The 25,549-nt window shown below is 41.0% G+C and overlaps 1 protein-coding gene across 1 annotated transcript; it reads right to left on the bottom strand.

Moving 5' to 3' along the window:
* Nucleotides 1-25,503, bottom strand: LOC112248251 (sodium-dependent serotonin transporter-like). Its single transcript, XM_024417124.2, has 13 exons — nt 25,128-25,503; nt 17,051-17,185; nt 16,498-16,717; nt 15,699-15,837; nt 15,286-15,420; nt 9,413-9,516; nt 6,858-6,985; nt 6,547-6,659; nt 6,304-6,435; nt 5,961-6,060; nt 5,427-5,527; nt 4,164-4,331; nt 1-1,761 (listed from the first exon to the last, which is right to left on the bottom strand). Exons 2-13 carry the CDS (start codon nt 17,157-17,159, stop codon nt 1,678-1,680), a joined length of 1,533 nt encoding a protein of 510 aa, XP_024272892.1. The 5' UTR covers nt 17,160-17,185; nt 25,128-25,503; the 3' UTR covers nt 1-1,677.
* Nucleotides 25,504-25,549: the final 46 nt, after the last annotated feature.

Genomic DNA, 25,549 nt, shown 5'->3' on the forward strand with positions numbered 1-25,549 from the left:
TGTAATACATATGTTTATATATAGATTTTTTTTTTTCTCATTACATGTATACGATAACATTTGCTGCCACATCCTACAAATACAGGGACCTCCATGCTTCCTTTTCTATTTAGAAAGACCGAAATCACAAAACATTCCAAATATTATATAGCATAATTAAAACGGCTCAACACATTATTCTCTGAAGATAAATTAAACGAAGGTCGAGAATAAATGGAAACATGTTACAATCTCTGATAGGCTTTGATTTGAGTAACAGTTCAAACAGTCTTATCAAATAGAGAGACAATAAAAGTTTTTGTTTTTTGTCTGGAGAGGCAAAATATCAATACATATTATATAAAGCTTTGACCTATCTACAATATTTAGGCAGATTTAAGGCAGAAAACACTGGAAGTTGTTTATCCCAACAACAAACACTTAGGAGAAAATATTTTGTAGTCCCTTTGCAACTGGTATTTACTAAGAAACTGGTCAAATGGGTACCAACTGGTTCAAAACAATTGGGAAAGGCCCAGAAACCAAATGCATAACAATAATTATGTTATTATCATTTCACCTACATTTCCAAGTAAATTCCAGGTAAAGAAAGGACTATGAAATAAAGCATAACCAAAAATGAAATACTTTTAGCAGCTTATTTGGTCTCATCTGCTAACTGCATTCTTTGAGGTAGGCCTAATCCTTTTAACTTGCATGTTGGTGAGGAACTATTGTTAGTAAAAATCCATTGAAAAAACGTTTAAGACATCAACCATTTGTCAGCCACACAGTATAACTTGTTTTACTTATCACACATAACAAATTACATTATCTGTATGAAAAACAGTTATTGACATGTATATTAATACATATTGGTTATTCATCTTATTGAACTAATACTCTTAAAAAATATCCCCTGCATTTTATGTTTTGGGATGTTGATGAGATTTTTTCCAGAACTGCTTCTCACTGGTTGCTTAAAAGGGTACGCCACAAAAAAAATAAAAATACAATGGTAGTTTAATGTGACTGGGTCATGTTTTTGAACTCTTAATAATAACCTAGCAAAAATAAGTCATTGATGAGAAGTGACTGCATTGTGTCCTTCAGTCTTACAACCTTATTTTATTATGACAGTCTTAGTAAGATGCTCTTTGTGATTGTGTGGTTGTCTCAAGCCGTAGAAACCTGTCTTGGGATCAGCCATACATTTTCTGTCCAAAATAAAAATGTATTTTAAGGATGCTTTCAGACTGAATATTCATTCGTATTTCATTTTATTCTCTTTACATTAAAGTCCCCTGTTACACTTTACTTGGATAGTCATACTATCAACAAACTATCTGTTGATAAGCAACTGCTTGCTAAGGTTACAGTTAGGGTTAGGTTTAGAATAAGGGTTAGGGTAAGGGTGAAGGTTAGAGTTAGAGCTAGGGTTAGGATAAGGGTTAAGGTTAGGGTTAGGATTAGTAGATAGTTAGTTGAAATGTTACCGATAGTCTGTAGATATTCTGTAGAGTATCTACAGATGTACTAACAGACTATTTGTGTTTATTGTACTCATTGAGCTACAGAAAAAAAGATTTGTCGAATGCTCCATGAGATTGATCTGTGTCTGCTGATTTGGCTCTCGTTCAGGAGTCTGTTGGTAGCAACATAATGTGCCTGCCTGGGTTCTTGGCAACGTGGGTGCTTCTATGGGACAGCACTCATGTTGAGGGAGTCTGTGTGGATCTCTGGCATAATGGTCCTCTCAGGTCTCAGACACACAGCTAGGCGCTGGGGACAACAACAGGTGAATGTGGAACAACAAAGAATGTGGAACAAGAGATAGTTAAACCATGTGTCATCCACTTATCACATATTGATACTGTATACAGTATATAAGATATATGCTTCTTTTAGACCACACATACCACACTACTCATCTATGTCTTGTCAATAGCCAGCACAGTGCATGACTGTACATACAGTTGAAGTCGGAAGTTTACATACACTTTGGAGTCAGTAAAACTCTTTTTCAACGACTCCACAAATTTCTTGTTAACAAACAATAGTTTTGGGAAGTCGGTTAGGACATCTACTTTGTGCAGGACACAAGTCATTTTTCCAACAATTGTTTACAGACACATTATTTCACTTATAATTCACTGTATCACAATTCCAGTGGGTCAGAAGTTGACATACACTAAGTTGACTGTGCCTTTAAAGAGCTTGGACAATTCCAGAAAATGATGTCATGGCTTTAGAAGCTTCTGATCGGCTAATTGACATAATTTGAGTCAATTTTAGGTGTACCTGTGGATGTATTTTAAGGCCTATCTTCAAACTCAGTGCCTCTTTGCTTGACATCACAGGAAAATCAAAATAAATCAGCCAAGACCTCAGACAAAAAATCGTAGACCTCCACAAATCTGGTTAAATCTTGGGAGCAATTTCCAAATGCCTAAAGTTACCACATTCATCTGTACAAAAAATAGTATGCAACTATAAACACCACGGGACCACGCAGCCATCATACCACTCAGGAAGGAGACGCGTTCTGTCTCCTTGAGATGAATGCACTTTGGTGCGAAAAGTGCAAATCAATCCCAGAACAACAGCAATGAACCTTGTGAAGATGTTGGAGGAAACAGGTACAAACGTACTGTATCTATATCCACAGTAAAACAAGTCCTATATCGACATAACCTGAAAGGCTGCTCAGCAAGGAAGAAGCCACTGCTCCAAAACCGCCATACAACGGTTTGCAACTGCACATGGGGACAAAGCTCGTACTTTTTGGAGAAATGTCCTCTGGTCTGATGAAACAAAAATAGAACTGTTTGGCCATAATGACCGTTGTTAAGTTTGGAGGAAAAAGGCGGAGGCTTGCAAGCTGAAGAACACCATCCCAACCGTGAAGCACAGGGGTGGCAGCATCATGTTGTGAGGGTACTTTGCTGCAGGAGGGACTGGTGGACTTCACAAAATAGATGGCATCATGAGGTAGGAAAATTATGTGGATATATTGACGCAACATCTCAAGACATCAGTCAGGAAGTTAAAGCTTGGTCGCAAATGGGTCTTCCAAAGGGACAATGACCCCAAGCATACTTCCAAAGTTGTGGCAAAATGGCTCAATGACCTCAATCCTATAGAAAATATGTGGGCAGAACTGAAAAGGCGTGCGAGCGAGGAGGCCTACAAACCTGACTCAGTTACACGAGCTCTGTCAGGAGGAATTGGCCAAAATTCACCCAACTTATTGTGAGAAGCTTGTGGAAGGCTACCTGAAACGTTTGACCCAAGTTAAACAATTTAAAGACAATGCTACCAAATACTAATTGAGTGTATGTAAACTTCTGACCCACTGGGAATGTGATGAAAGAAATTAAAGCTGAAATAAATCATTCTCTCTACTATCCTTCTGACATTTCACATTCTTAAAATAAAGTGGTGATCCTAACTGACCTAAGACAGGGAATTTTTACTATGATTAACTGTCATGAATTGTGAAAAACTGAGTTTAAATGTATTTGGCTAAGGTGTATGTAAACTTCAACTGTACAACACCAGGCTGTATCAAGTCTTGTAGATTACATTGGAGCAGTGCTTCTCAGCTGGTTTACTCTCGGCACCCAAACTGAACCAGGTTGTCTTAGTCGCGACCCAATATTGGCATTGCGAAAAATAATTGCCAAAATACAATTTGGGAAACTACTTGTAATGTAGTAAATGTAGGAATTATATGACAAGGGAACAGCATTCCAACTTCTTTCGACGTCAATAATAACATTTTGTCCATATTCTTGATGAAGAATGTTAATAAACTCACTGGTTTGAGACACAAACCAAAATAGAGCTGCTAATAGCTCTATATTGAAAATACTGTGATTGAAGAAAAACATTTCAGAGATGTTTAAAAATGTAAGTTCATTGTCATTTCTACCACAGGAGGTTGGTGGCACCTTAACTGGAGCGGTATCAGTGGAATGGTATCAAATACATCAAAAACATGGTTTCCATTTGTTTGATGCCATTTCATTTACTCCATTCCAGCCTTTATTATGAGCCGTCCTCCCCTCAACAGCCTCCACTAATTTCTACACACTTTCTACCTGGTTTAAGCCGTTTAAGTTCAGACTGGAGTCCCAGGTCGTGACCCACCAGTTGAGAATCGCTGCATTAGAGGGCCTGACCTGTTTCAGTGATCCGGGGGTCCACACCAGCTTGTAGACCATATAGATGGGGATCCACATGAAGGACGAGGCACCGATGATGTAGCCCACCGTAATGCTCCAGTCTGGGTACTTGTAGTCAAAGAGTTGGAGGGGCGCTGGCTTGAGCAGGGAGCTCACTATTATATACTGTGAAAGCAGAGCGACAAAGACAAACAGTAAAGTCTCACACGCCACACTCATATTTTCTCAATTCGAATTTACATGTGACAATGACATGCACCCTATTAGATGCCCGTTGTGCCTCTACAAATGTTTCTCTTTATTTTGTGAGATGATCACAGACCTTCTAGGGAGATGAGGGCAGAAACAATTTAGCCCATACAAAAAAGGGAAAATAATAAAGAAAGCTAGCTCGATGTAAATGTCAGCTCTTTCAGCAGTGGAAGGCTAAGAGAGATTAAAGGAGATGTATGCAAAGTGAAGGCAGGGATATTAAGTTATGCAGGTGAATGAAATTGACATTTACAGGGAAAATATTGTAGAATATAAACAGGAGAAAACAAGATTTGGATAAGACATTGATGCAGGAGGGAGATGTGTGTCCCCTACTTCAGATTGAATAATTGAAGGTGGAGAAGGGTTCTATGCTGAAATGCTTAAATTCTGCAGGTATAACCCATAATGGTGCAGTTATAATACACTGTAATTCTTGCCATGTGCATTTATGACCCTTTTATAATGTCTTATAATCAACTCATAATGAGCCTGATTAAATAACAACCATTTTCAGTCAGTTGAAATTCGGATTGTTTTTAGATACATAGCATTTTACAAACGGTATTTTAAGCCATTTTAAAGACTTATACATGCCTACTACAAGTTATAAAGCATTAGACCTGTAGGATTTAAGCAAAGTGTAACCATACAGTCTCTGGCAAAGTCCAAATGAAATGTTAGCACATCTGATCCTACACTAACCATCCACCCATGTCATTTAACCTGCCATGACGATTGGCATGTTAGGGCAAGTTACCCAAAAGGGCCATGTGGAAGATTTGACGTTTGAGATCTTTGAGAGGTTTACAAAAAACTGATGGGGCACTGTAGGTCAATCAGATTGAGTCAGATTTGTGAACTAATGGATGGCTAACAATGTTAAATCCGTTTTAATTGTTACAGTATGAGGACCATGCTTGCTTGAATGTGAAACCAGTAGTTCATTGTACAATATATTCCATAATTTCAAATCTTATCGGTTGGTTGCCCTACGGTTGTGCTTACCGCTAGAAATGCAGGACTAATAGCCACCCAGCACACCTTCCAGAATAATCCAGGATAATAGCCTAACATGGATTTAATGTCATTGCTGAATCTTGTGATACCTGAAACAAATGAAAATTGAAGAGAGAGGGTTAAACAACACTATGACAACAACTTGAAAAAAAATATTCTAAAAATAACTTTGTCATGTGCAATCTGAAAAATGTATTGTTAACAGGATGCATAATGCACTTCTTCAGCTTTTACAACCACAACAAAATATGGAATTACATGTTAGTCATTTTAGCAGACACTCTTATCCAGAGCAATTTACAGTAGTAATTAGGGTTAAGTGCCTTGCTCAAGGGCACATCGTCCGATTTTCCATCTGATTCAAACCAGCGACCGTTTGGTTACTGACCCAGCGCTTTTAAACGCTGGGATACCTGCAGTATAAATGAGGCAGTATGAATTAAAATGTCTTTCTAATGCAAGATACTACTAGGAATATAGGAAGCGTAAACTGTAATATCACCATTAGTTCACCATTCTTACCATAGAACCAGGAAACAGCGATGGCCTCAAGAAAACCAACAGCAATGATGGAGGAACCCACCCCAAATTCCTCCAGCAGTTTCACCACATAGGCCCCACCCTGAGAGAAACACATGCTTGTCACTCGTGTGGCAAATGTATCATTCTAATCAAGTTACTCAAAATAGAACGGATTGTTCATTTACTATTAATTTATATTCTATTATTTAGCCTGTCTACAATGCCATCTTGAAATGACAACTGTAGCATCAGCCGCTTCCACATTCTAGTCCTCAAGTGCTCTAAAAAAAACATTTTCTTAACCTGTTGTAGTCTGTCTTCAAAGTGCTAAATTCTTATTTACATTGGTAAGAGTGCTGAGGGAGCCCAAAAAGCACACAACGACCAAGCCCAGTACAAACAGCTCCCGTCTGTGTGCCAGGTATTCAGGGTATTCATCCATCACAGCAGTAATGATAGCCTCCAGTCCTCCGAACTTAGACAGAAATTAGAGCGGGCTACGTCAATGAGAGTGATTACATACAACAATTAAAGATCACTTAATTTAGAGATAATCTGATACATCAAATTAGGCAAGTCTTCATACCGTGCTGTCAAGCCCAAGAGTGATCATCATCACGAAGAAGATAATGGCGAAGAACGTTGATCCTGTCATGTTGGCTATGGCCTCTGGATATGTGATGAAGAGTAGGCTTGGACCTGGGGGGTAAATCCCAGGCTGAGAACAATCTCAAAGCTACAATGTCCTAATTCTTGTTGTAGATATAGAAATACATTCTTATTGAACAAGTACAGTCAGTTACAGCAGTGTATCAAAAACATATAAATATACCAAAAACAGGTATTGGGAAAACTTTTTAAGTGGTTTTAGAGAGTTAGAGAGTTTTGGCCACTTACCTTTGTCTCTGGCCACATCCTCCACATTCACATTTCTCTTCTCTGCCATGTACCCCAGCATAGTGAAGATCACAAACCCAGACATGAAGCTGGTCAGGCAGTTCACCAGGCTGGTCACTATGGCGTCACTACAGCGTCACAACACAGAGGCAAACATGGTGCCTGTCTGATCATCTCAAGTATTGTCATTCATATACCGTACTCTGGTTTGGTTGTGAACAGTTGTTACATTGGGATTTTGTAAATGTGGCAACTGCCCCCCAAAATGGATTACCCTTGTAAGACATGTTCTCCAAGCTCGCTAGCCAGCAAGCAAACATAGACAGTGGACCATTGACATACACAGTATTCTAAATGCCATTTTTTCATTTCTATGGGGTGGGCATTCACTTTCTTTTCATTAGGATAACCCTGTCAGTAAGAGTAAGTCCATTCACATTCTGTGTGATTCATGAATGTCTCTGATAAGCAGCAGTGCCACTGTTTCCTCACCTGTACCACTGTTACACTACTAACCACATTAACCATGTCCACGCCAGCCGCCTTACAGGGAGCTTACAATTCAATTTGTCCTTCAGGTGAGCCCCGTCACCCATTCATCTCCCACGACGCTGGACTCACCACTCCCTCTTTCTAATTATAATTACATTGTCTTAAAGAGTTGCTGTGGGACATCTGTTTAAGCCTATCTATTCAACACATGGTAAATAAATCCCTGTGATTGGCCGGTGCTTCCTCCCTCCCCTCCTACATGGGGCTGATGTGTATGAAAGTGAGAGCTATAGTTAGCCTGCCCGAGACACATGTTTCTGCCACTGGATGTCAATGCATGATGGCTTTTTGTGAGAGAGATTGGAAACGCTATTGTGGAGATCCAGCCTCACTTCTACCTACCTCACTGGTGTGTGGGGCATACAGGACGAGGAGCAACTTCCTTTTCCACCCTGGACAAACTTACCTCCTCTAAGTCATACTGGGTTTTACTTTTTAATTGTTTGGAAGTGATTGATTGATTGATGTGGTTCACAGTTTCAGCAATGGAAGGTTTGTGGGTTTGATTCCCACTGGGGCCACCCTTAGTGTAAGTCGCTTCAATTATAAGCGTCTACTAAATGGCATATGTGAATACAGGCACATATACTGTAGCTTAATTGATCAAAGTCTCCCATTTCTCCAGGTGTGTTGTGTGCAAGTGACTCATCTCTTCAGTGGGTCATATGATTGAGTGTAGTCTGGCCCAGGAGTGGGAAGGTGAACGGAAAGGCTCTGGAGCAACGAACCGCCCTTGCTGTCTCTGCCTGGCCGGTTCCCCTCTTTCCACTGGGATTCTCTGCCTCTAACCCTATTACAGGGGCTGGGACACTGGCTTACTGGGGCTCTCTCATGCCGTCCCTGGAAGGGGTGGGTCACCTGAGTGGGTTGATTCACTGATGTGGTCATCCTGTCTGGGTTGGCGCCCCCCCCTTGGGTTGTGCCATGGCAGAGATCTTTGTGGGCTATACTCAGCCTTGTCTCAGGATGGTAAGTTGGTGGTTGAAGATATCCCTCTAGTGGTGTGGGGGCTGTGCTTTGGCAAAGTGGGTGGGGTTATATCCTTCCTGTTTGGCCCTGTCTGGGGGTGTCCTCGGATGGGGCCACAGTGTCTCCTGACCCCTCCTGTCTCAGCCTCCAGTATTTATGCTGCAGTACTTTATGTGTCGGGGGGCTAGGGTCAGTTTGTTATATCTGGAGTACTTCTCCTGTCCTATTCGGTGTCCTGTGTGAATTCTCTAATTCTCTCTTTCTTTCTCTCTCTCGGAGGACCTGAGCCCTAGGACCATGCCCCAGGACTACCTGACATGATGACTCCTTGCTGTCCCCAGTCCATCTGACCGTGCTGCTGCTCCAGTTTCAACTGTTCTGCCTTATTATTATACGACCATGCTGGTCATTTATGAACATTTGAACATCTTGGCCATGTTCTGTTATAATCTTCACCCAGCACAGCCAGAAGAGGACTGGCCACCCCACATAGCCTGGTTCCTCTCTAGGTTTCTTCCTAGGTTTTGGCCTTTCTAGGGAGTTTTTCCTAGCCACCGTGCTTCTACACCTGCATTGCTTGCTGTTGGGGGTTTTAGGCTGGGTTTCTGTACAGCACTTTGAGATATCAGCTGATGTACGAAGGGCTATATAAATACATTTGATTTGATTTGAAGTGACCCAAAAGATTGAGTAACACTTTATAATACATTTCATGAATAATCCATTATACATGTTTATAAGTGGCTTCTATATTTGAAATGCTTATGAATATGAATGTTAATAAGGCTTAGGCTATATGTTTCTAAATGCTACCAACCAAATAATTAAAGTTATTTAATAATAGTTTATAAATAGTTAATTTAATGCTTTTTCATGAAGGTTATCACAAAGAGTTAGGCATAATTGAGCCAAATCATTTGGGATAAAACTTCTGCCAAATTGCATACCTTTAAAAAAAAGTTACTTCTGTAAAAATGGATAATCAGAAGTGTGTATTTACTATTATTCAAAGGAGTTTTAGTATCAGCTCTTACCGATAACAGTTGTTGGTGAAGGGGTTGTAGCTGGAGAGGGCAAGGAGTACCCCAAAGCCTGGCCCCAGGGAGAAGAAGATCTGAGCCGCAGCATCTACCCACACCTACAAAACACATGGAGATGAATTACACTCACATGACCGAACCTGTGGAATTCTATCTCACCATATTCACTAAATAAACACTTAGGAAATTTACCTGAACTCTCATAATGTCAGACTTGGTGCTTTGACCTGTATTGTCTCCGTGCATTACTCAACAGAATAAAGACCTGTATTAAGCTACTGAAGCCTAACTGTTCCTGTCTGTCTGTCTTTCTGTTTGTCTCTCTACCTGTCTGTCTGTCCAACCTCGACTCAGGGATCGACTAAACATAGTAAATGAACATTTGTATCCCTCCATTTAGTATGTTACTTTTCATATGGTATGTATTCATTTGTGGACGTCCATCATCCATTTCGTATGATATGTTAAGTACTGAATTTCATACAATATGTTCTGAATTTGCAATATGCATAATATATAACTAATTCCAATTTGTTGTGGCTAACATTAGCTAGGTGCAGGCCCGTGCACAGACCTTTGGTGGAGTAGGTGCTTAAAGTGAAAAAAGGGCACACCCCCAAATACACTGAGTGTAAAAAACATTAAGGACACCTGCTCTTTCCATGTCATAGACCGACCAGGTGAATCCAGGTGAAAGCTATGATCCCTTATTGATGTCACTTGTTAAATCCACTTCAAATCAGTGCATATGAAGGGGAGGAGACAGGTTAAAGAATGCTTTTAAGCCTTGAGAAAATTGAGACATAGATTGTGTATGTGTTCCATTCAGAGGGTGAATGGGCAAGACAAAATACTTAGGTGCCTTTGAACGGGGTATGGTAGCAGGTGCCAGGCGCACCGGTTTGTGTCAAGAGCTGCTGGGTTTTCCACACTCAAGAGTTTCCTGTGTGTATCAAGAATGGTCCATCACCCAAAGGACATTCAGCCAACTTGACACAACTGTGGGAAACATTGAAGCTAGCATTGGCCAGAATCGATGCAGCGCGACATATCTCTGTCGCATAGAATTGATCAGGTTGTTGATTGTGGCCTGTGGAATGTTGTCCCAATCCTCTTCAATGTTCAATGGCTGTGCAAAGTTGCTGGATATTGGCGAGATATCCTCAATGGGTGACATGTCTGTTTAATTTGCAGGCCATTTAAGAACAGCTTCAAGGAATTGTGTACAGATCCTTGTGACATGGGGCAGTGCATTATCATGCTGAAACATCAGATGAATGGCGGTGGATGAATGGTATGACAATGGACCTCAGGATCTTGTCACGGCATCTCTGTGCATTAAAATGCAATTGTGTTCGCCTGCCCATACCATAAACCCACCGCCACCATGGGGCGCTCTGTTCACAATGTTGACATCAGCAAACCGCTCGCCCACACGACGCTATACATGTGGTCTGCGGTTGTGAGGCTGGTTGAGGTACTGCCAATTTCTCTAAAACGATGTAGGAGATGGCTTATGGTAGAGAAATTAACATTCAATCATTCAACAGCTCTGGTGGACATTCCTGCAGTCAGCATGCCAATTGCATGCTCCCTCAAAACTTGAGACATCTGTGGTATTGTGTTGTGTGACAAAACTGCACATTTTAGAGTGGCCTTTTATTGTCCCCAGCACAAGGTGCACCTGTGTAATGATCATGTTGTTGAATCAGCTTCTTGATATGCCACACCAGTGAGGTGGATGGATTATCTTGGCAAAGGAGACATGCTCACTAACAGGGATGTAACCAAAATTGTGCACAAAATTTGACATAAATTATATATTTGTGCATATGGAACATTTCTGGAATCTTTTATTTCAGCTCATGAAACATGGGACCAGAACATTACATGTGACATTACTATTTTTGTTCAGCATATATCTATACAGTACCAGTCAAACTCATTCATGGGTTTTTCTTTATTTTTACTATTTTCTATATTGTAGAATAATCCAAACTATGAAATAATACATATGGAATCATGTAGTAACCAAAAAAGTGTTCAACAAATTGAAATATGTGTTATATTTGCGATTCTTCAAATAGCCACCCTTTGCCTTGATGACAGCTTTGGACGCTCTTCGCATTCTCTCAACCAGATTCACCTGGAATGATTTTCCAACAGTCTTGAAGGAGTTCCCACATACGCTGAGCACTTGTTGGCTACTTTTCCTTCACTCTGCGGTCCAACTCATCCCAAACCATCTCCATTTGGTTGAGGTCGGGGGATTGTGGAGGCCAGGTCATCTGATGCAGCACTTCGTCACTCTCCTTCTTGGTAAAATAGCCCTTACACAGCCTGGAGGTGTGTTGGGTCATTGTCCTGTTGAAAAACAAATGATAGTCCCACTAAACCCAAACCAGATGGGATAGAGTTCTAAATAAATCCCAGACAGTGTCACCAGCAAAGCACCCACACGCCATAACACCGCCTCCTGCATGCTTTACGGTGAGAACCACACATGCGGAGATCATCCGTTCACCCACACTCCAATTTGGACTTCAGACCAAACAACAAATTTCCACCAGTCTAATGTCCATTGGTCGTGTTTCTTTTCCCAAGCAAGTCTCTTGGTATGATTGGTGTCCTTTAGTAGTGGTTTCTTTGCAGCAAGTCGACCATGAAGGCCTGATTCACACAGTCTCCTCTGAAAAGTTTATGTTCAGATGTGTCTGTTACTTGAACTCTGTGAAGCTGGTAACTCTAATGAACTCATCCTCTGCAGCAGAGGTAACTCTGGGTCTTCCATTCTTGTGGCGGTCCTCATGAGAGTCAGTTTCATCATAGCGCTTGATGGTTTTCGCGACTGCACTTTAAGAAACTTTAAAAGTTCTTGAAATGTTCCTTATTGACTGACCTTCATGTCTTAAAGTAACGATGGACTGTCATTTCTCATTGCTAATTTGAGCTGTTCTTGCCATAATATGTACTTGGTATTTTACCAAATAGGGCTATCTTCTGTTTACCCCCCTACCTTGTCATAACACAACTGATTGGCTCAAACGCATTAAGAAGGAAAGAAATTCCACAAATTAACTTTTAAGAAGGAACACCTATTAATTTAAATGCATTCCAGGTGACTACCTCATGAAGCTGCTTGAGAGAATGTCAAGTGTGTGCAAAGCTGTCATCAAGGCAAAGTGTGGCTATTTGAAAAATCTCAAATATAAAATATATTTTGATTTTATTAACACTTTTCTGGTTACTACATGATTCCCATGTGTTATTTCATAGTTTTGATGTCTTCACTATTATTCTACAATGTGGAAAATAGTAAAAATAAAGAAAAACCCTTGAATGAGTAGGAGTTAAAAAACGTTTGACCAGTAGTGTATAAACAGTGCATTTGGAAAGTATTCAGACCCCTTCACTTTTTCCACATTTTGTTACATTACTGCCTTATTCTAAAATGGATTAAATAAAATAAATCCCATCATTCTACACACAATACCCCATAATGACAACGTGAAAACAGGTTGATAGAAATGTTTGCAAATGTATAATTTAAAAAAAAAAAAAATATCTTATTCACATAAGTATTCAGACTCTTTGCTATGAGACTCGAAATTGAGCTCAGGTGCATCCCTTTTCCATTGATCATCCTTGAGATGTTTCTACAACTTGATTAGAGTCCTGCTGTGGTGAATTCTATTGATTGGACATGATTTGGAAAGACACACACCTGTCTATGTAAGGACCCACAGTTGACAGTGTATGTCAGAGCAAAAACCAAGCCAAGAGGTTGAAGGAATTGTCCGTAGCGCTCCAAGACAGAATTGGAAGAAGTTTGGAACCACCAAGACCGCCCAACCAAACTGAGCAATCGGGGGAGAAGGGCCTTGGTCAGGGAGGTGACCAAGAACCCAAAGGTCACTGACAGGGCTCCAGAGTTCCTCTGTGGAGCTGGGAGAATCTTCCAGAAGGACAACCATCTGTGCAGCCCTCCACCAATCAGGTCTTTATTGTAGAGTGAGATATGTAGTTGTAGATGTAAATGTAGATAACACTTTTATTTCCCTTTTGACCCCCCATTTTAATTGCATAGAGAATCAGGGGAAATCCAGATGATCAAATGTGTCACACAAGCATGAGGATGTCGTGCTCGAAGGGGGTGTTCATGAAGGCACCAATGGGATGCTCGAAGGGGGTGTTCATGAAGGCACCAATGGGATGCTCGGGGGGGTTTATGCCGCAACCCATGGGATACGCCAACGGGACAAGTGCATTAGCGCATTGCTCTGCATTCGCGGTGACAGAAGGGCAGAGGAGGGGGCTTTTTTCAAGATTTATGAGTTTATGAGAAATGATCTAATTTGATGGGCAATTTGTTGCATTTAAAGTTACAAGGCCACCAATCAAAAGGGCACTTTTTTCACAGGAGGGCAAAAGGGCAGGTGCTCCAGCATCCCTATGGCTCTATCTGTGCACGTGCCTGGCTAGGTGGCTAGGTGGCTAACATTAGCTAGGCTAGGGTTTAGGGTTAGGGTTAGGGGTTAAGGTTATGTCTTTGAGGCCAGGCTGGTCTGCCTGCCTACCTGCCTGTCTATCTGTGATAATCCTCTGCTATTCTAGAGATTTAAATGCTATGCAATTTATGTTCTCATTTTAAAATTGTTCAATTTCGGGCAGGTGATTCCATCCAAGCATCAAATCATATCAAATCAAGCACAGTGTTTCTTGCTGAATACATAATAAATACCATGTAACACTTCAAATTAAAGTCTGCACATAATAATATTACTTTTTATTAGCATGTATGCACCTTTATGTCTATGCACATTTTGCTGTTTTGTAGTCAGGATAATAGTAAGCTATTATAAAGGGGGTCATACATGCTGATGTCATGTCTTGTAATGCATTGCACATCATAATGCATTATACCTGCAGCGTAAGCACAAATTAAAGGGTGTTCATTGAATTGAATTCCAAAATTGTAATTTTCTGTATTTTCCGATGGATTTCTGTGACCTGTTTGTCCAATGACAGTTGTGCTGAATGATAGCCTCATACAGATCCTATTTCACAGCTGTACTGAGTGATCTGAAGAGGAGCATGCATTTGGAGAGGGAGAGGAGGACGAAAAGAGAAAGTATATGTGTGATTGCGAGAGAATGGAGTGGGGGGCTTTGTTAATGTAAAAAACATCTAAACCAATTACGCATCTCATTATCACATGCTGTGGCTTATTTATGCATCTCATCTCATCATTATTCCCTTGAACCAAAGCACTCACTCATACTGAGCCAACAACACAGCACTGGACCATCAGACACTAGAAATTAAAAGACATATGATAGACTGTTCCCAATATACTGGTTGCAATGAACTCAGGCTGCCATCCCCATCACCAGAAAGGCAAGTTTACAGATGCAGTATTTTTTGTGCTGCGCATCACAGCACAGCATACTGCACTCGCCTGGGTCAAAATCGCCTGGGGAAAAACATTTTACTGCATTGAATTGAAATAACAAATGCCACACGTCCTCTTCATCACCAGGGAAATAACATTATTTTGTATGGGATTGACTGTGTTTGACTACTGCTGTGCACTTCCTTTCTTTGATGGATTTTGACACAGGCGGGTGCAGAATGCTGTGCTGTGACGTGCAAAAAAAACTACTGCGTCTGTACAACCAAATAATGACATCATTCTAACATCCCATGCCAAGTTTTTGCCCGCTCAGTCTACTATACCAACTCCCATTTGGTACCAAAATTATCAGACAATTACGCAAAATTCTTCAAGCTATTTGACAGTGTTTCCTGCTCCAAACAGATGATCATATGGAATTGATGTGATCATGTGGAATCTTATCATAACTCACACTGGTCTCGAAGAGTTTCTCCCACTTGGGCTGGAGGTAGAAGACCACTCCCTTCCATGCACCTGGTAGGGTGGCACCACGGATCAACAGGATGAAGAGCACCACATAGGGCAAGGTGGCTGTCACCCACACTACCTGGCACGGGACGGGCAAATCAGCAGACAGAGAGAGAGAGAGAGAGATGAGAAGGGAAGAGAAATTGAGATTATAGCCTTGTGAATCACACTGGACAAGGTATTGTAATGACCCTAGTTTATGAACATCCCCAATTCAAATATCTCTCTGGGGCCAGTGTGTTTGCCTTTGGGTCGAATGACCTGGTACTAACCACCACCATTTTGCTATAATATGCTCAGGTAATTTCCCCCACACACTGACACCCCTTTCCTGGAAGAGTGGCTTGGACTTGTTACCTTCCCTGATGTCTTCACTCCCTTCCAGAGACTGAAGTAAACGATAGTGAAGATGAGGAAGAGGCAGAGCATCAGCTGCCAGCGAACACCCCCCACGTTACTCAGCCCATCGGACTTGTGGATTTCCAGAACATTCCTCCTAAGGTGGAACAATATATGAGTTGTTTACATGTACTTCCTTTGTCTGTAAGCCTCGGCCTACATACACTGCTAAAACTAAGGATGCTTTGTGGTTCGATATAGATCCTTTTTGAGGGCCATATAATACAGATATAGGATCTTAATTTGATCACCCTGTTGCAGGAGGAAATGTAACATTTGTAGTGTATTTGAGGTTTAAAAAGGCTTTCCACTTTCCACTTTGAAATTTCAGACTTAATTTACCAAACCCTTTACCAAAAATATAAATGAATTATAATCCACATAATAATTGACATCCTATTGCTGCAGGATTATTTTCCTGCTGTAGCAAATTGGCTCAAATTAAGATGCTACATCTGTGTAAGCGAGCCATTGAACTATCATTGGTTAGCTAAATAGAGCACCAGTTCTTCTTGCAGTGTGCTAAGTTCATTTCCTGTTTTCTATATAGCTTTACATAATCACAGCATGTTTCAACACTTGTAAGCAAGTGTTTGATGAAAAAACGAAAATGACAATGCACTATTGTGAAATGTAAAAGATGTCTAAATATTTTAATGCAATGAAATTATCAAAATGATGTCAACCCATTGACGTGGTTTTTCGAGATGATGGTAACAGTATTTCACCGTGCTGTCTGCCACTTACATGCACTTACGTGTAAAATTCCTCAGCAGGTGACCTGGAGTAGTTATTCCAGGTCACGTTGTCTTTCAGGAAGTAGTTGGTGCAGTTTTCAGTGTTCCAGGCATTGTCACAGTTGGTCCAGGGCAGGACGCTGGCGAAGGACGAGTAGAAGTAGAAGAGTGCCCAGGCGATGATGGTGTTGTAGTAGAATGAGACGTAGAGCGAGATGACACAGATCGCATACCCAATGCCTGAAACCATGGACAGGTGGATCAATGTCATCAGAGAGTAGAGGTGTGTGCCTCAGTGTAAATATGCCTATTATGCCATTTTGAAATGACCAATTAATTTGTAGTAGGCCTAGTGTAAATTGAATTGTACTGTACTTCAATTGACCCACTGTACAAATGATTCCACAGTCACCTTGTGCTGTAAATACACTGTTGAATTGTCAACAGTAAGGGTCACCATGTGAATGTGATAAGAAGATGTGTAGTATGCAGGTAATGTAAAGATGTGCAATAGTGTGGGGTCAGTGAGTTGTGAGGTGGGTTGTGTATGAAGGTAGATGATTCCAGTCCTACCTTTGAAGATGGGGCATATGTGTTTCCATATGGATATGGCACCAGTTCTGTGGAACTGTCCCAGTGCCAGTTCCATGTAAAAGAGTGGCACCCCTCCAAAAATCGCCATGACAATGTAGGGGATTAGGAAAGCCCCTGTACACAGATGTAGAGGCAAAATCACAGGTCTGACTCATCACTTTAAGAGGATCACATTGTGTAGATGAAGATGTAGGCCTAACCTCCTCCTCGGGCTATTGCCACAGCGCATAAAGTGTCTGGTGTGCAAGCTAAGATGTGAGACATATTAGGAAGGACAGGCCCTTTACAAATAGTTACTTCTACTACTTCATAGTTTAATATCTGAGTAAGAAAATCATCCATGTCATGCATTATGATGCAATTATAATGCATTGTAAGACTTTTAAGTCGTATATGAGGCCCTATATTATGTATTATAATAATTTAGTAATGATCTAGACTAAATAACAGCCAGTTTGAGACGTTAAGATGTTATGCATAGAGATACTTAACATATTATTTAAAAGCCTTGCTATAAGACATTATAAAGGCTCATACATTTTTATTAAACAGGTTATAAAGCATTATTTATCTTTAGATACACTTAATCGACTTTTTGGTATTTTATTCGAAAGGAAATCTTATTGCGCACATGTTTGGGTAACGTTATAGCGTCTACGTTTTGGTGACAGTTATTTTAATTGAAAGGAATTACATTATTAAAAGATGTGAAATGTCTTTACTTTTCAAACTGACCATCCGTTAAATGATTGGTAGTTTAAAAAAAAAAAATATATATATATATATATAAACTGTATATCCTTACACATGTTATAACTTTAAAAAATTTTTTTAATTCAGAACAGTTATACATGCAAATGGCTACATGCGCTACTTTTAGAGAAGCAGTTCTGTCACTATGGTGGATAAAATCAGTGCATCAAGAAATACTCCCTCGAGTTAAATTGCAAACGATAGCCTTCTACAAATGTGGTGTAAATATAACGGTAAATACAGATGACAGACAAAATAACACAAAAAAATACATTAATCACAGACTGTTTAATTCGTTTATAGCCTATAACCTCGATAGGATATACATTTTCCACTTTCCGTTTTCAATAATAGTGATTAGATTAGAGGTAGGCCTATGCTTTGTAGCCTCATTCAGCGTCCAACAACATTTGGGACATCGAAACTCGTCTCTTTCGAACTAATCTTGGCGGATGAACTCTCCTAGCTAATATTCTAGGCTATATTTCAATCATAAACAGTAAAAACTATGGTACTGTATACGTAGTTCAATGTTTTAATTTGAAGATGAACTAAAAAAAATATTTAAGTGTGTTTCAGTGAGTTTATTATTGTGGGTTGCAGGCTATACAGCCTGTGAAGCTTATTTCAGCACCATGGACAGCACAAGGTATAGCCTGTCTACCCTGGTGCGCGCATAAGAGCAACTATCATTTTCAAAATCTTTATTACGAACAGGTTGTGTAAAGAATAATATTTATTAATGGCAGCCTACTATCATATCTACTATCAAGAAAGACGAGACCACAAATGTAACTAAGGGCATAGATTAGCCCACTAAAATATAAAGCAAATAAATCAGTAATTAGAAAAACTCTTACCGCCTCCGTTTTGGTAACAAATGTATGGAAATCTCCACACATTTCCCAAGTCAACCGCGAAGCCAATGACTGATAAAAGAAAATCCATCTTTTTGCTCCATTTGTCTCGTGTGTCCGTCTGTGTGATCACAGGTACCGGCACAGGGTTGGTGTTGTAACCGGGGTTTGAGGGGCCCTGGACGCTCAAGCTTCCCGCTGGGGCCGCTGAGTCTTGGCGGGTCATGGTTGGCGGACTATCAAAACTCAGTCCGCCGTCTGAGCAGGTAAGTTTTAAAAAACTGACAAGCTTCAGAGGCACTGAAGATTCTCGTATTGTGGGCGATGATAGGTCAGACTGGGAGGAGTAAATTGCCAATCACTAGGCTAGTGGAGTAGAACTCCCTCTGCGCACACTAATCAACAAAATGAGCTCCACTCCAACGTCGACGAGTTTTAGGTTCTCTACTTTTTAATAGGTAACATTTTAGACATCCTGCCGTTTTAATGTTGAATTTAGAAGGCTTACAGCCTATTCAAGAGGCCTACTAGGTTATTTGATAAGCAGTTATGTTGAATTGATGTTTTGTTTTAGGTTACCAATATCATGGTTAGGTCACAACAAGTGTCATGATGTATCTTGTCAAGATTAAATTGAGAATGAATTTGACTGGCTGTGGATCTAAATGGTAACTGGCTATAGAGGGAAGGAGGAACTAGCTGGCTACTCAAACTCAATGTAAGCAAATGTTCTAATCTAAAATATCTTTGAAGAGGTTTTGATGTTATGGTTCAGGTGGTAGTGTGTTTGCCCATGCAATGTCCCCTGACAAAAGATGAATAAAGATGGCTAAAGAAGGTTGTGTGTGTGTGCGTGTGTGTGTGTGCGTGCATGTGTGTGAGAAATAAACCTTGACCATTTTGACCTCTTTAAGTAGACAAAGTCTCAATGGGTCTTTGCTTCTTGAGTATAGGGAAATGCTTTTGGTGAGGAGACAACAGCTTAACTGAACCTAGTTAGGGAATCCACCGCTTTTAGCACAGGCCAATTTCAAAAGTCCTAAAGAGTCCTAAACCAAATATATATACTGTTGTAATCTTGCAGGTCATTGAGTCGAGAGTGCACCAAATGAGGTTAGTTTGGAAAATGGATATGACAACGAGATAGGACCCGCAGCATTTATCGTGAAGAGTTCTAATGTAGGCTTCTGATGCTACACTATTGTTTTATACCATTTATAAAGAAAATTATTTAATTAGAACATTTTGTAAATCACCTTTTAGAGCTGAAAATACAATAATAATTCAAAGGTAACACAAATATTTACAGCAGCCTACTGTACAGTGGGGCAAAAAAGTATTTAGTCAGCCACCAATTGTGCAAGTTCTCCCACTTAAAAAGATGAGAGGCCTGTAATTTTCATCATAGGTACACTTCAACTATGACAGACAAAATGAGAGACAAAAAATCCAGAAAATCACATTGTAGGATTTTTAATGAATTTATTTCCAAATTATGGTGGAAAATAAGTATTTGGTCAAAAACAAAAGTTTGTTATATACCCTTTGTTGGCAATGACAGAGGTCAAACGTTTTCTGTAAGTCTTCACAAGGTTTTCACACACTGTTACTGGTATTTTGGCCCATTCCTCCATGCAGATCTCCTCTAGAGCAGTGATGTTTTGGGGCTGTTGCTGGGCAACACAGACCTTCAACTCCCTCCAAAGATGTTCTATGGGGTTGAGATCTGGAGACTGGCTAGGCCACTCCAGGACCTTGAAATGCTTCTTACGAAGCCACTCCTTCGTTGCCCGGGCGGTGTGTTTGGAATCATTGTCATGCTGAAAGACCCAGCCACGTTTCATCTTCAATGCCCTTGCTGATGGAAGGAGGTTTTCACTCAAAATCTCACGATACATGGCCCCATTCATTCTTTCCTTTACACAGATCAGTCGTCCTGGTCCCTTTGCAGAAAAACAGCCCCAAAGCATGATGTTTCCACCCCCATGCTTCACAGTAGGTATGGTGTTCTTTGGATGCAACTCAGCATTATTTGTCCTCCAAACACAACGAGTTGAGTTTTTACCAAAAAGTTATATTTTGGTTTCATCTGACCATATGACATTCTCCCAATCTTCTTCTGGATCATCCAAATGCTCTCTAGCAAACTTCAGACGGGCCTGGACATGTACTGGCTTAAGCAGGGGGACACGTCTGGCACTGCAGGATTTGAGTCCCTGGCGGCGTAGTGTGTTACTGATGGTAGGCTTTGTTACTTTGGTCCCAGCTCTCTGCAGGTCATTCACTAGGTCCCCCGTGTGGTTCTGGGATTTTTGCTCACCGTTCTTGTAATCATTTTGACCCCACGGGGTGAGATCTTGCGTGGAGCCCCAGATCGAGGGAGATTATCAGTGGTCTTGTATGTCTTCCATTTCCTAATAATTGCTCCCACAGTTGATTTCTTCAAACCAAGCTGCGTACCTATTGCAGATTCAGTCTTCCCAGCCTGGTGCAGGTCTACAATTTTGTTTCTGGTGTCCTTTGACATCTCTTTGGTCTTGGCCATAGTGGAGTTTGGAGTGTGACTGTTTGAGGTTGTGGACAGGTGTCTTTTATACTGATAACAAGTTCAAACAGGTGCCATTAATACAGGTGACGGGTGGAGGACAGAGGAATCTCTTAAAGAAGAAGTTACAAGTCTGTGAGAGCCAGAAATCTTGCTTGTTTGTAGATGACCAAATACTTATTTTCCACCATCATTTGGAAATAAATTCATGAAAAATCCTACAATGTTTTTTTCTGGATTTTTTTTTCTCATTTTGTCTGTCATAGTTGAAGTGTACCTATGATGAAAATTACAGGCCTCTCTCATCTTTTTAAGTGGGAGAACTTGCACAATTGGTGGCTGACTAAATACTTTTTTGCCACACTGTATGTGTCAAAAGCTGTCTTGTTTTTTTATAATCATTCATATCTTATGATGAGGACCTTGCCAACGGCTCCTGTAGCTCAAACTTTATTATATTTCAAACGTCAACTCGCTACCAACGCTGTGACTGGAGACTGAGGATAGGGTAAGGAGCCAGTCAAGGGGAAACGTCATGGCTATTCAGGCAAAGACTGCGGGGCCCTGAGGGTCAAACCACTACAGTCACAGATCCTGCACTATATGGCACAGGCCATCTTCCACATACAGGCCTGTCAATCTGCGTTGGCACATGGTCAAAAGAACATCGGACTGACAGGGCCTCCCTGCACATGCCCTGGTGCCCATTAGAGACTGTCGACTCTGATCACACATGGACGTGTGCATGATGGCGGCCTTACACTCATATCTCAGGGGAGCTGTCACTGACATCGCCGCTCCCACATTTGGAGCGATATGGATATCCACCATTGTTGTTTCTTTCTTACTATTTTTTGCATTTGTGGTTGCTGGTCTTGTTCTTGTTGGTCTTGGTACTCTTTTACATGTATTACTTCTTCTTTTTCTTCTTGTTCTAATTCTTGTTCTTCTTGTTCTTTTCTGTTCCTATCCTCATTGGTGTCCACATTGTTTTTCTCCGGTGCATCAGAAGCCCAGATCTTTTTAATTGTCTTCTGTGAACTCATCCTTTCTGATTCAGAGGAATGCCCTAAGTGTTGTTATCAATCTGAGCAGAGATTTCCAGCCATCTACTGGTTCTGTAGTCAGCCTGGGTTTACAGGGGATTACAGACAGGTGAAGGCATCATTTGGCTGCATTCCTATGAGGTTTAAGGGCATTAGGTACCAAACAAAAGAAAACAGACTGAAACATTAAAAGATTTAAAACATTTTCCCTTGTGTGCCTAAACGAATACAACCCTGTTGTGCTTTGTGTATTGTGCTGGTGTGAGCGCTGTGATGGCGTGATAATTGATGGGCCTCCCATCCATGAGTAAGCGAATGGGAGCTGGTACAATGTGTAGTCAGGCAGAAGTTCTGGCATGGCATTAAGGCTACTACATGATCTAAAGCAACAGTAATGAGTGAGTCAACCCAGGAAGGGAATCCCAGTTTTAAAGGCACACTACAGATTTTATGCTGTCGGTAGAAAAAAGCAATCACACAATAAGTAATTGTGATTACAACATGATAATAACTCTCATTAATATCTCATTAGCCAGAATTTAGTGGAAGAAGACCGCTGTCCTTTTGAGGCTGTGAAGAGGTATAATAATAATAATAATAATAATAATAGGGTAAGAAGAGGTATTACATTTCACCGCCAGCATAGCCACTTTGACAGGAGCCATTCAATGTCTATTGGAATTGTGAAATTAGAGTACCTAGAAGTATGGCTATTTCACACTCTTAGTTTCCTAGTTATTTAATAAAGATAACTAGGAAGAGTTGGCAAATAGTGTCAGGCTTACCAGTGAAGAGGGTTGCAAAATCTGAGACAGTATCGCTTTCCCCTGGCTTTATTCCAGCTCAGTGTTCATTTCAAACTCAAGTGACCACACCTTGACACTCTTCAAAACAAGTATGTGAACATGTCTACATGTCATGATGTAAAGCATGTGTCTCCTCTTTGGTATTTTGACAGGCATCAGAGAGTAGAAAGCCCAAGCTTTAGTGGGGAAATCAAACATCCTCAGAGGACAGGACGGCAATGAGAGAGAATGGTCCAGGCCCACAGAGTAGGAGGCTTGTGTATGGCCTTGTTAAGCAATGTCCACGTCTTCCTCTGTCATCCTACATTACCTGCCTGCCCTTTCACCACCTGATCTGGCTGACAGGTTGGCCCCCCAGGGCCCCCCACCTGCAGCCAGGGGCCAGAGGGAACTCATGCTGTTTACACTCCAATGGGCTGCACCACCAAGGGTTTAGTCAAGTCCACAACCATCACATCTACTGTACTACCTGTCCTCGTCCTTAGACAAGCCCAAACACAGAGTTTCACTTACCATGCTGTCAGTAAATGATACACACTGAGTTCTTTAGGAACCCCCCCCCCACCCCCACTCACCCTCAGAACAACCTCAATTCATTGGAGAATGTACTCTATAAGGTATCGAAAGTGTTCCACAGGGATGCTGGCCCATGTTGACTCCAATGCTTCCCACAGTTGTGTTAAGTTGGCTGGATGTCCTTTGGGTCCTACTACCATACACCGCTCAAAGGCACTTCAATCTTTTGTCTTACCCATTCACCATCTGAATGACACACAAACACAATTCATGTCTCAATTGTCTCAAGACTTAAAAATCATTCTTTAACCTGTTTCCTCCCTTTCATCTACATGGATTGAAGTGGATTTAGGGACCATAGCTTCCACCTTGATTCACCTGGTCAGCCTATGTCATGGAAAGAGCAGGTGTTCTTAATGTTTTGTATACTCAGTGTAATTATGGGCCCACCAAACAGAAGAAACTACTGTTTGGTGCAATCTAAAATGATGCAGTAGGAAATCATTGTAACGTTAATGACTTAAGAATGACTCTAGCATGAAATTTCTGCATTCATGATCTATTTTGGTCTAGAAAAATTCTCACTTTCGTTCCTGAAGAAATAATTCCCAATGACACTGTCACCATCTACTGGACAATGCCAACTCTGCAATTTATTTCTCAAAAACGTCCATAAAATGTTTTAGGATTTCACCAATTAAAACGTAAATGTAAAAAAAATAGAATTATATATATATATATTTCTTTATAAAAATAAAAACCCTTGAATGAGGGTTTTCAAGGGTTTTTCTTTATTTTTACTATTTTCTACATTGTAGAATAATAACACATGGAATCATGCAGTAACCAAAAAGTGTTAAACATAACAAAATATATTTTGTATTTGGGATTCTTCAAATAGCCACCCTTTGCCTTGATGACAGCTTTGCACGCTCTTAGAATTCTGCCTCGAAGGCCAGCATCCTGGAGTCGCCTGTTCACTGTTGACGTTGAGACTGGTGTTGTGCGGGTACTAAACTCAGCAAAAAAAGAAACGTCCCTTTTTCAGGACCCTGTCTTTCAAAGGGAATCGGTAAGTATCCAAATAACTTCACAATTTTCATTGTATAGGGTTTAAACACTGTTTCCCATGCTTGTTCCATGAACCATAAACAATTAATGAACATGCACCTGTGGAAAGGTTGTTAAGACACTAACAGCTTACAGACGGTAGGCAATTAAGGTCAAAGTTATGAAAACTTAGGACACTAAAGAACCTTTCTACTGACTGAAAAACACCAAAAGAAAGATGCCCATGGTCCCTGTTCATCTAGGCATGCTGCAAGGAGGCACGAGGACTGCAGATGTGGCCAGGGCAATAAAATCCTATGTCCGTACTGTGAGACGCCTAAGACAGCGCTACAGAGAGACAGGACATATGAGAACATCAGTTTCTTGGCAATTTCTCTTCATTTCTCAGAACAAGAATAGACTGACGAGTTTCAGAAAAAAGTGATTTGTTTCTGGCCATTTTGCGCCTGTAATCAAACTCACCAATGTTGTGTCACGCCCTGTCCATGGCAGGAGCTCTCCTCTGAGCCGATGCCCAGTCCAGACACGGCATCTAGTCCCGCTCCATGGCAGGAGTCTTCCTCTGCACCGATGTCCAGGCCAGGGCTGGTGTCCAGTCCCGCTCCATGGCAGGAGCCTTCCTCGGCATTGACATCCAGTCCAGGCACAGTGTTCAGCCTGGGTACATGGCTGGATGAGCGGGTTCTTCGGCCCGCACCAGAGCCACCACCAAAGATATTGGATCCGCGAGCTGAGCGGGTTCTTCGTCCCGTACCAGAGTCTCCCCTGATGCTGGTGGATCTGCGGGATGAGCGGGTACTTCGTCCCGCACCAGAGCCGCTACCGACACTAATCACCCCCACCCTCCCTCCCTCCCTCCCTCCCTATTTGGTTTCAGGTTTTGA

Source organism: Oncorhynchus tshawytscha, linkage group LG04 (assembly GCF_018296145.1).
Source record: "Oncorhynchus tshawytscha isolate Ot180627B linkage group LG04, Otsh_v2.0, whole genome shotgun sequence".
NCBI classification, from domain to species: domain Eukaryota; kingdom Metazoa; phylum Chordata; class Actinopteri; order Salmoniformes; family Salmonidae; genus Oncorhynchus; species Oncorhynchus tshawytscha.